Source organism: Macaca nemestrina, chromosome 8 (assembly GCF_043159975.1).
Source record: "Macaca nemestrina isolate mMacNem1 chromosome 8, mMacNem.hap1, whole genome shotgun sequence".
Classification (NCBI taxonomy): Eukaryota; Metazoa; Chordata; class Mammalia; order Primates; family Cercopithecidae; genus Macaca; species Macaca nemestrina.
The window spans coordinates 13,182,868-13,195,289 of NC_092132.1; the positions used below are offsets into that span (position 1 = coordinate 13,182,868).

The 12,422-nt window shown below is 42.1% G+C and overlaps 1 protein-coding gene across 1 annotated transcript in view; it reads left to right on the plus strand.

Moving 5' to 3' along the window:
* The window catches only part of LOC105492824 (potassium voltage-gated channel subfamily Q member 3), a 363,808-nt gene extending 352,804 nt beyond the window's left edge, over positions 1-11,004 (plus strand). The window contains exon 15 of the mRNA XM_011760082.3: positions 1,918-11,004. Within this exon, the coding sequence (XP_011758384.2) occupies positions 1,918-2,652 (735 nt within the window). The 3' untranslated portion in view covers positions 2,653-11,004. The remainder of the gene's footprint in view (positions 1-1,917) is intronic.
* The last annotated feature ends 1,418 nt before the right edge of the window (positions 11,005-12,422 follow it).

Consider the following 12,422-nt stretch of genomic DNA (forward strand, 5'->3'; position numbering starts at 1 on the left):
TAGTAGAGATGGGGTTTCGCCATGTTGGCCAGGCTGGTCTTAAACTCCTGACCTCAGGTAATCTGCCCGCCTCGGCCTCCCAAAGTGCTGGGATTACAGGTATGAGCCACTGTGCCCGGTCTCCACCATTGTTTTCCAAAGGGAAATAAGACACTTGAGTAGTACTACCTACCATTCAAAAAAGATGTGGAAATTAAATCATTGATTCAGCATTTACTGAGTGATCGCATGCAAGTTAATTAATTGTTCTGAGCTTCAGTTTTCCTCATCTGTAGTATGGGGATTATAATACCCTATTAGGTTGCTGTGAGGATTGAGTTGATACATGAAAATTACCCATAATATTAGCGGGCACACAGTGAACACTTGATGATAGCTACAGTTATCATGCATTTCATGGTGACCCCTTAGGAAATGTTAGTGACCTGCCCCTGCATGTTGTGTGTCCCCCTTTTCTCAATGTCCGGGCCAGTGGTGGTCTGTTTGAAGAGGCCAGGAGGAGGGCAGGCTACAGGTGAGATCCGTTCAAGGTGGAACGAGAAACCCGCTCACTCACAGCACCATGCAGCTCACTCTTGCTTTCATAGCAAAGAACTCATAATCTAGCATCATCTGCCTAACTCTACATTAGATAAATGGTACTGCCAGGTTTTCAAGGATGAGATTAATCCTTTTGTTTTATTCAAAATCCTAAATGGGACCCGTGCAGGAGAGGTAGGAGCAAATCTGAATTATTCCTTTTTGTTAAGTCAATAATTTTGTTTTCATTTAAAAATTTATAATTTCCGCTGTACATGATTTCTCTGTGTCTCTGTTCTCTTGCCTGTGAAATAGAGATAATAATAGTATCCATCTTGGAGGACTGTCGTAAAATTCACGTGAGTCAATAAAGCGCATAAGACAGAGTCAAATCGTAACTTTTCTAAAAGGGTCAGTTATTCTTGAGACTCAGATGCCATCCTAGCATCTGCCGATCACGGTGCTCGTATCCTTACCTGTAAAATGGGATGACACACCTGACGACAGCGTTTCCTGGTGAGTCGTGAATTGTCAAAGCAAGAACATCACACATCTATGCACATACACTCATGTATAGTCATTCACAATTTAGGCAGGCAAGAGCAAGCCGCTGGGTAGGGTCTTCAGTTCTGAGACGCTCAGTTCTTACTAACCACTGCCCTTGTATTTTTACAGCTTAAATCACCATGTAGGAGAAACATAGACTAACAATCCACATGCTTCTGTCTAAGGAAATGTTCATAAATTGAGAACTCTCGCTCCTTGACCCAGGCAACGTTAGGAAGGCCACTTCCTCCTCTAAGGGACACAGCAGGCCTGTAACACTTCGAAGCATCTCTCTGCTTTCCGCCTTTGCTTCCTAGAAAGCCCTTGCCTAGGTTTTCTCTAGATTAGCACTAATACATGGTATGCAAGGCTTGCAAGTAGGAGGCACAAAATAAATTATTAGCTGCTCTTCTTATTAAGAGTTGCAAGAATTCTGTTCCCTTCTGAAAAGTAAATACAGTATTAGAATATTTCCTCCCGGCCAGGCACAGTGGCTCATGCCTGTAATCCCAGCACTTTGGGAGCCCGAGGCGGGTGGATCACAAGGTCAGTTCAAGACCAGCCTAGCCAAGATGGTGAAACCCCATCTCTACCAATAATACAATAATTAGCCTGGCATGGTGGCGGGCGCCTGTAATCCCAGCTTCTTGGGAGGCTGAGGCAGAAAATTGCGTGAACCCAGGATATGGAGGTTGCAGTGAGCCAAGATTGCGCCGCTGCACTCCAGCCTGGGCAACAGACTGAGACTCCACCTTAAAAAAAAAAAAAAAAAAAGAATATTTCCTCCCAACCAACAGCAATGATCCCCACCCTCAGAGAAAGTGGTAACTCACAGATCCTTTGATTTTCCAGGTTCAGGACATGGGGAAGAAGCTGGACTTCCTCGTGGATATGCACATGCAACATATGGAACGGTTGCAGGTGCAGGTCACGGAGTATTACCCAACCAAGGGCACTTCCTCGCCAGCTGAGGCAGAGAAGAAAGAGGACAACAGGTATTCTGATTTGAAAACCATCATCTGCAACTATTCTGAGACAGGCCCCCCGGAACCGCCCTACAGCTTCCACCAGGTGCCCATTGACAAAGTCAGCCCCTATGGGTTTTTTGCACATGACCCTGTGAACCTGCCCCGAGGGGGACCCAGTACTGGAAAGGTTCAGGCAGCTCCTCCTTCCTCGGCAACAACGTATGCAGAGAGGCCCACGGTTCTTCCTATCCTGACTCTTCTCGACTCCCGAGTGAGCTGCCACTCCCAGGCTGACCTGCAGGGCCCCTATTCTGACCGAATCTCCCCCCAGCAGAGACGTAGCATCACGCGGGACAGCGACACACCTCTGTCCCTGATGTCGGTCAACCACGAGGAGCTGGAGAGGTCTCCAAGTGGCTTCAGCATCTCCCAGGACAGAGATGATTATGTGTTTGGGCCCAATGGGGGGTCGAGCTGGATGAGGGAGAAGCGGTATCTCGCCGAGGGTGAGACGGACACAGACACGGACCCCTTCACGCCCAGCGGATCCATGCCTCTGTCATCCACAGGGGATGGGATTTCTGATTCAGTATGGACCCCTTCCAACAAGCCCATTTGAAAGAGGTCACTGGCTGACCCCACTTGTAATGTAGACAGACTTTGTATAGTTCACTTACTCTCACACCCAGCGCTTACCGACGGGGACACCAATGGCTGCATCAAATGCATGCGTGTGTGTGGTGGCCCCACCCAGGCAGGGGCTTCCCACAGCCTCTTCCTCCCCATGTCACCACAACAAAGTGCTTCCTTTTCAGCATGGTTTGCATGACCTTACACTATATAAATGGTTCCGCTAATCTCTTCTAGGATACACATTTATCTGCTGTTCTTAACTTTTAATCACGATTGAACCGGTACAGGGAGAAATTACTGATGAGCCATGCTATTTGTCTGTTTGGTTGGCTGGTTTGGGTTTTGGTTTGGTAAGCAGAGAAAGTAGTTTAAGTTATTTCTAGGATCACTGCCCTCTTGTGTAAAACACTCCAGCAATCAGCTGTTTTTGAAAGCAGAAAATAATTTTCTCAACAAAACCGCGTGGCGTATCAGTGGGGCTGCCTACTGAGCTAACATTAGGAAAGGAATGAGATAGTCATTGTGTCTCTAAAACAAAGAATTTAAACAAATATTGAAGAGAAAAGTGGCAAAACCTTTTTAAAGCTCTCAAAAAGACCTCACTTGGTCTGATGTTATTTAGTATCATGCATCAGTTTCCTTATCTGTAAAAAGTGGTGGTAATCCCAAGAGTAGCATTTCTGATGAGTTACGAATTAGCAGGGAGAAACACACACACACACAGTTAAAACAGTTTCCAATTTAGGTAGCCGAGGACAATGGAATTTATCAGAAGTGAAGTGCCCTTCTGGACAGGAGCTAAGTTCAGTGCCTTTAAAATGAAGTTTCAACTCCCATTTCTTCCTATGATACTGAAGTACAAAATATCCATCTAAAATAGAAATTAAAGTCTAGAAGGCACACAGAAATTATCTAGTCCATTTTATAAATGAAGACTCTTAGGCTGAGGTAAAGTGACACACCCAGATTCACTCAGTTGTCCCATAGAGAACCAGGACTCAGAAGTCAGGTCTGCTCACTCTCTCCCTGCCCTTATTTCCCCTCACCACACCACTCTTCCATTTATATAATGCATCCTAGAGATTGTGTCAAGATATATGACTTTGTGTCGTGTGGAAAGCACTCAGTTTATCCAGCAGGAGGGGGATTCCCACTTTTATTGCTAAACATGCTTGCTTGATGCATTGCATTTTAGATCTAGAAAAAAAATAATACAAGCAAGCTACATTTACTGATGTGCAACCAGGCAACATTTCCAGAACCATCCAATTTTACTTTTCCAAATGTATGGAACCAACCCAGATTTTTAAAATGAAAGTACTAAAACCACATGTAATCACAAGACAAGCTAAAATGTAAGCAGACAGCCTGGGAAGCACTGCCCTACTCTACAGGTGTGATATTAAGCACAAGCCATCCTCTGGCCTCTTATGAGATGTTGTTATGCTCTGAAAAACTTTGATGGAAAAGGTTTCTGTTAGGCTTAGAATGAATTAGCTAAATGACCACACCACAGTATTATTGTATCAGTCTTCTCACACACCTAGACACTGGTTGTGGATAGTTGCCATGGTGACAATCAAGATAATTCAGATGACCTAAACAAATGTCTGTATTCAGCTGACACTGCTATTCTCCCTCACAGTCTTGTCAAGAGCCACAGTAGCTATGGCAGACATTTGGTTGATGGTTTCATCACTTCCTAATACAAGAGTCCGGCACTATGTTGGAGAGAGGAGTCCCTTCCTCAGAGATAGGTTCCTTTCAACTCACATGTCAACAGGTACTGTACAAAAAGCTCAGAATACAGTAGTGATTAGAGCTTGACCCCTGACTTTAGGAACTTACAGCCAAAGCCCTAAGTCCCAGGACAAGGGCAGACATTGTGAGTGGCAGAAGGCTGTTTTTCATTGAGAACCCCACACATCGATGGGTGTAGACCTTGAAGTCTGAGATAGAAAATACACCAGAATTCTCAATGCATCAGACATGAAGCCTGTCCCCTATGGGTTTCCATTTGACGTGCTGGCAATCTGAAGGACAAAGGGCATGGGTGATTTGGGCCTTTCCCCCACTCCTTCAATATGCCTGAAAGTGCCACTGGGGATTACAGCCTAAGAAACCCTATGCCCCTTCCTGAGGGCGTGATTGTTGAATCCTGATCTTCCTGGAATCTTTCACTTGAGATGATCACCTGCCTAACGTCCAACATGTTACTATGTACATAAAGTTCTTCTTTATGTACCCGAGTTACTGGAAACCAACAAAAAAGGAGAGTGAGTCACACTCCACATATGCACCAATTAATTTTTAACTTACTAATATTCTTGAAGAACTTGCTATCTTAAGTATTTTACGAATAGATGCACTTTCCAGCAACTCAATGGAGTTCTAGCTTAAAGTATTTACCATTGATCCAAAATTGGAGGAACTACCTTAGGTTCTTTTAATAACCTAGAAAGAATTGGAGCTTGTATTATTTCCTAAACATAAGACCAGGAGAGCAGAGATTGGGTTTGTACTGATCAGTAGTAGGGAAGTATTGATAGTCTAACATCTAGTAAGTTGTCTTTATCAATATAGACATAGACAAAATACGTGTTTTATGAATGAATAAATAATAAGAACCTTAAGAACTGTTTTTTCCCCATTTAAGAAAACGAAAAGGAAAAGAGAAAAATGATCTTCTGGAATAACTCTGCTTTGATATTCTCCTTTTGTTCCCCAAAAAATACATTCCAGAAAGGCAAACCAAACCTGCTCAAGTTGCCTATGCATCGACAATCTCAGCAACATGGCTCACAGTGAGCAAGCAGAAATTCAGGGTCTGGAATTGAATGTGAGTGATGGGAAGAAACTGTGTGTGCTTTCACAAAGATCCTTTTGTCAGACAAAGGAACAGCATGATGATCCAATGGAACTGGTTAATAACATGACCCAGGATTACATGACCACAGATATGCTAGTCGTTCTGAAACTTGCCCAAGAAATTGCAGTCATTTCAGCAGAACTCCATGAAATGTTAACAAAATAATTCCATCATCAAAACTAGGAATGATATGATCAGGTAAAATTATGATCTTATGTATGTATTTGGTCTTTTTGGGTCACAGTGGGACATGAAAAATTGTAAATGTCACGTTTTAGCAAGATCAAAATGAATGAGATAAATCAGCTTCACAAATGTTAGGTGAAACATGATCCTATTGGGCTGAGAAAAGTACTGGAGATCAAGTGAGTTTTGACTATCAAATATCAGCACAAAAGCAAATATCAAAAGTTTAAGGAAAAAAATTATTACAGGAAAAGAAAAACACATCAAATTGAGAAAGTGCTATTGAATAACTTTGTTTTTAGAACTGGGAGTTTAAGCTTATTAGACATGACACTGATATTACAAAGCCCTAGTTTTCACGAAAACATAACTAGATAACCCCAAGGTGTATAGGTTAAGATGAACTAATTAATCAACAATTATGCATCCTGTGTCTATTTTGTGCAAGGTAATTCCTAGACACTAATTTGAAAGAATAATTTCCTGTAGAAAAACCTAATATAACCCGACCTACTCATAATTTGACAAAATCGGTCTCATAATTCCATGCTACTGTAATGGGAGTATAATAAAGAAAAAGTCATTTGTTTATTCATTTAACAAGATTTATTAAGCACCAATATATGCCCAGAACTGTGCAGTGCACTGGAAATTCAGAGATAAGAAAACCACAGTTTCTGCCATCAAAATGCTAGTAATCTAGAGGTCTCAAGTATCAGAGGTCCCTTCAAACTACGTCTACCAGGAAAATAAAATACCTGATTTCATCCCTGCAAACAACTCTATACAGACAGAAAAGCTTCCTAGCTTGGAAACCATAGGAAATTGAACATGAAAATGAGAGCAAAGATTCTACATCAAAATGGCAATGATCCAATCGGCCCAATCAAGACTGAGTGGGTTGAATGGGGACTTCGAGTTCGGATTCAATGCTTTGAATTTCGTAGCTCCAGAGACGCTGTGCAAAAAAGGGGGATTCTAGGGAATCTGAGGAAGATTGTTGGAGAAACCAGCTTTCTTCTTCTCTCCTAAGCCCTACTAAGATTGAGATCAGGCAAGGAGCTGAGCTACTTTCATTTCATCATGTTGACCAAGAGAAGTTTATGATACAGACTATGACACAGCACCTATTTCAAGAGAAAGATGTTACTCTACTTGTGGGAACCTGCAGATCAAATTCTCCTGGGGCAAGAGAAGAAGTTTGTTCAGCAGCCTAAGAAGTCAACTGTACTTTGGACAGTGCTGCCAAACACACCCCAGGATTCCCCAACCCCTGTGCTTCCCCAGAAAATGCCACATAGCTGGTATTTGGTTTTCATGAATAACCAAAGATTCTTCTTTGCTTCCTGAACCCCAGGCATCCTTAGGAATTTGCTTCATGTCCTCACTTGTCCTTGAAGGCTTGTTTTTCAGGATGAACTTTTTAAGTCTAAGTTGTTTATATTCAAATTAACCCAATGCTATTGTTGCTGATATTATACCATCCCAAACTGTGCCAACTGACCCCTAAACAAGTCGGCAGGCAGCCCCTCACCAATGCCCAGTTTAGAACGTGTTAGGACCAGGCTATCTGCCTAGCTTTAGTGGTTTTAGAAGCCAATAATGGCAGTGTAGAAGAGACAGGAAGCATACAGAGATGACCTTGAAGAAAATTTGAGTTTCAGCACATTCAAAAGCATTTGACTCTTCTGCCATGTTTTGATTTTCAAATGAGACAATCAATGTACACACAAAGCCCCTAGTACAATGACTGATGCATACTAGGGACTGTTATTTATGTTATTTTTTTACAGTATGCATGGACTTCATTGTCTCAGTCTTTGGTGTTACTTATGAACTTTAAATTTACACCAAAAAATTTTTTTTTCAGAAAAATGAATGGTGGAGATACAATCCTAATTATTAAATCAAATGCTTTTCCGATTGCTTTTTAAGTAAGTACATCTCTGCAAATAAAAATGCTTACTCTTGTCTACCACAATAAGGAAGAGAAGGAATATTGGAATGAAGAGAGGCAGGAATGTTGGATCTCAGTGGCTGAGTTGTGGCAATTCCATTGGATGTATAGTACCAGAGGTTGCGCCATCTGGATGATGTGTAGGAGATAAAGTCAAATAGCAAGAATAAAAGACTCATGATTTCCCAAGGAAAGTCAACTGTGCATGGTGGCTATCAGGCAACACCCTAGCAATGAATGGGGGAGCTTGCAGAATAAAGAGTTAATGCTTGCTTAAACCCTCCCTGGGGAGATTTGTTCCCAGGCTTTCACAGCTTTAACCTCAGCAACCCTGTAAGAAAATTGTGATTCGTATTTTGATGTGTTATCATAGATGCAAGGAGATGTAATTTCATGGATTCGAAGATACACAGAGCAAGAAGAGCTTTTGATCACCCAGAACAACCACCTGTCTTTTTAGATCAAGAAGCAGAAGCTCAGAGCAAAGAACATCACACCACATCCCTCAGTGATTGAAGAAGTGATTGAGTCACAGAATAAATCTGGAACTCCGGTCTTCTGATCCTCACTCCAGATGTTAGAGACAAAACTAAAAGTAAAATAGCAAGTGAAATCAAAGCATCACTATTGAGCCCAGAACATGAATAAGAACTTCCTGGCCCACTTGAGAAACTGTTAAACCAGACATGCCTTTGGGGACTTCTTCCCTTCTCTGGAATAAGATTGATGTTTCCATGCTGTGAAAGATGATGATGTTCCTTCTCCCAGATTCCTGCTGTCTTCAAAAGGCCTAGCAAAAACCACTGATGCAGGGTGCGGTTGAGATAGGGAATGAAGAAGAACAATCCCACTGCCATGCAGGCATTCCTACCCTCCACCTCTCTGCCCTCCACCCCTCTGCCCTCTCCTACCTTGTTCCTTCTTGGTCCTGCCATGTTTGGACTGGTTTACCTTTTTAGCCCATCACTTGGACTCATTCAGCTCCAGTCATGCCTTAGGTTGTATCCTCATTTATAGACCAATTAAACAGGGTTTCTCCTTGATAAATCCCTATGGTTTTGATGTTAGGAGGTCGGGCATGATTTCTTTTGGGATCTATATGACCCAAAGTGGCCAGTTTTACCAAAGGTGTCCCTTTGCACTGCGATCTCTGGGTCTCATTTGAACACAGCTTGGGTCCTCTTACCTTGTCCCAGGGAATCCCCATGTTGTCAGGCCACAAGCAGATACTCTAGGGCCTTCACCAAAAGCTACAAAGAAACAAACAGGACTCAACTTAGGACATGGTTATGTAACTAGGAGATTATTTTAGGAAGTAAACAGGCCTCTGTTGACTCAAATGAGCATCTTCATTGTTACTTTCCACTTACATTGTTCTCGGGATAAATCTGCCAGAATTTGGCAGGGCTCCCCAGCAGTCCTTGTGAATCCCTGTGGTAAGATGTTTCAGTTCTCCTGAGTCAGGCTGAAGTGAAAGCTCCTAAGAAATATTCAGAAAGAAGGATGGTCAAGTTCTAGGACAACCATAGTTTGCCCAGTAATTTTAAAGTTTGTCATTCTACCTAAGCCTTCATCCTCCAGATAGCACTGTTATGGGCTTAAAATAAGCTTCAAGGGAAATAATGATATTTTCTGACACAGCCAATAATGGGCTGTATATACAAATAACCTGAGAATGGCTTACAATTAGGTAGTCAGAAGCCCAGCTCAGTGCTCAGGAATGTATTTGTAATTCCTCTTAGACTTATCAAATGGACTGCAATTTGATACCTAAGAGTAATAAAAAAAAAAGAGAGCATATTTTATTTTAATGTTCCCTTCTCTTCCTCTGCCCACAAAAGTGAGGTCAGGGAAAGGGAGAGAAACCTATCCTAAGCGCTCCTTATGAGTTGCCTGTGACATGATAGCTCTCTCTCAAGTTCATGCAATCCTCATCGGAACCCCATGAGGGAGATGTTACTGTCTCCATCTTATAGATGAGGAAACTGAAGAAAAGACCTTATCAAAGGTCACACATGGTAAGAAGTAGAGCTGCATATTTAACCAAAGCCCGTGTACCTGGAAAGCTCCTTCTCCTTCCCGCTGCTTCCTCTCAAATCAGGCCCTAGCTCCTCCACAATGCTTCGGCCTTCTACGTCCACTCAGCTTTACAGTAAAATGATCACAGACCCATGAGTTCCCTGGAGAGTAGAGTGATGCCTGGGTCAGCTGTTCCTCTTGGCTGTTCAGCAGGTCCTTTGAGTGGCTTCACAATCCAGCTGTCAGTGGCAGAAAATAATACCGCATAAATTATTCACCTGGTTCACATTGGCATCCATTGGCTCTCGGGGCTTGGTGTGGCTGCAGATCATCCACAAGCGCCCCTTGTTCTCTGCCCCCAAGGAGCTCCTGTCATTGTTTTTAACCAAACAAGTTCAAATATCTCCACATCTCTCCTGACTCTGGTCTTTTGTCTCTAGACTGTACCTTTATTTCTGAGCTCTGAAATTCTGCAGAAACAGGTGAGTCTTTAAGAGCATTCTCTGGGAGGCCAAAAGCTCAGAACAGTTGTGTCTCTCTTTCTCAGTATTAAAAGATCAAGGTTTCCCATGGAAGCCAGCCTGATCTGGTAATTGGGCCCTTCTATACCCCTCTGAATCCTTTTCCAAGGAGGCGGCAGTTCCCACTCCCACAGTTCCCCTGAGGGTTAAGAGTCCAGGTGGTGGCCGCGCTGCAAGATTTGGGGCAGCCATTTTGCCAAGGATCAGAGATTCGCTGTCAGAGAGGGGAGGTCAGCTCTGTCCCATCCTGAAAAATCATCTTAGAAAGACAGGTGGACTTCATCAGATTTGTTAGTCCTTCCTTGTTTTAAAGAGAAAAATGATCTCTGCCTTGCTTCAGATAGGATATGGCTATTTTTTTTCCTCCTTTTTCTAATGTAGCAGTGATGGAAAACACCAGTCTTTGAAGAACAAATTGTGGTTCCCAGTGACATGAATCCATTGTATTTGATTTTGGATTGTATTTTTTAACCCCTTTTTATGGCATAGAATTCTGGTGCCTTGCTCCCTGGGTTTGTCTCTGTGCTACGAGTAGGCTTTCTTCACATTCTGGCTTACAGGGGAACACAACTATTCCACAAGTGGCCTTTAGTGCTCTTTATAATATGATTTCCTGTAATTTTTAAACTGTATGTGTAATTTATATTCTGGCTCTGTCCAATATTTGAACAACTTTAATAGGTTGATTTCCATATATATTATGCAAATAATTCTTACCTGATTTTTTATGTTCTATCTTAAATAAATACTGCACCACTTATTAATAAATAGACATTTCAGTGATTATGTGGAGGAATGTTATTTGCTTCAAAACAACTTTTATGAGGTTGTATTATTTATCATAAATAACACTGACTGTTGCTAACAGAAAAGCTCTAAATATCAGTGGCCTAACGCAACAAATATTTATTTCTTGCTCAAATCACAGTCCAGTGTACATTGTCTGAATTTCAAAGAGTGACGCAAGGATTTGGGCTGCTGAAGAGCTGGAGTCCTTCACTTCCAGCCACAGTGCCAGGAGGAGAGGATCTAGAAAAACCATACCTACATCTTCCTGCCTTGGACTCAAAGTGACTCATCATTCCCACTCACAAACTCATTGCTTAAACTCAGTCACATGGTATGGGACAATCTGCAAGGGAGGCTGGGAAATGTAGTCTTCATGAATGCCCAGCATGAGGAAATGTGTTGAATATATAGCTTTGCTCACTACAAGAATACAATGATTAATCCTATAGATTTCCTTGTTAGTACTGAGTGATGACTACGTCTAACCCAAGTGTAGTTGTTGCCCAGGGAATAAAATAAGGGAACCAGAAATCCCCCTGGGAGTCACTGGAGTTACAAATATATATGTGGCAGCAGTTTAATAGCATAAAGTGTTGGCAAGAGTTATCTACTAGTGGTACACATTTCAAATGCAGCAAACAAGAACATGTCCTTTTCTCTATTATCAATTGGACCATTGGTGGGTATAATCCCTTCATAGGCCAGTTTGCCAACTCTCTCTCCTTAAACATTTGGATATTGATTACAATTGTTGTTTTCTTTATTCTATTCAGTTCACTTCAAGAAACATGTATTTCAGTAATATTAATTGGATATCTACCATATACCAAGCATCGGAGATGCAGTATTTCACAATTTAATGTGGTATTGGCCTTAAGATCGTTTCAGTTCTGTGAGAAGCATGATGAATGAGATAATCAAGCATTCTGTGGAAACAAAGCATGATACTGGCTCATATTAGAGGTGTAGAAAATTCTTCGTGCAGGGCATGAGGTATGAATGGAATATTTAAGGATGACTTCACAAAGCCAAAAATGAAGAAGGAAGTGGAGAAGACAGGCCTGCCAGACACTGGGAAGAGGATGTGCAAAGAGGCATGAGACAGGCTTAGTTTAGAAGTTCTGTTCAAAGCAAAGTTGCATTTTTACATTCTTGTTCTTATGGTCTCCAATGCCTCTGGCAAGCAACTCAGTGGGCTTTATGACCTGGGTAAACAGGGAGCATTCCAGGTATAGTAAGAAGGCAGTGTACTTGGAATGCAGAAAGCAAGAACGAGACTTATCCAGGCAGATGAGGCCTTGAAGGTATATTAGGGCTCTTTGGAACTTTCTGTCCTTAAGCAGATCACGCTGCAGTGAGGAAATCTCTTCCCAGATCCACGGTCTGAAACTGCACCCTCTCTTCTGACTTCTGCC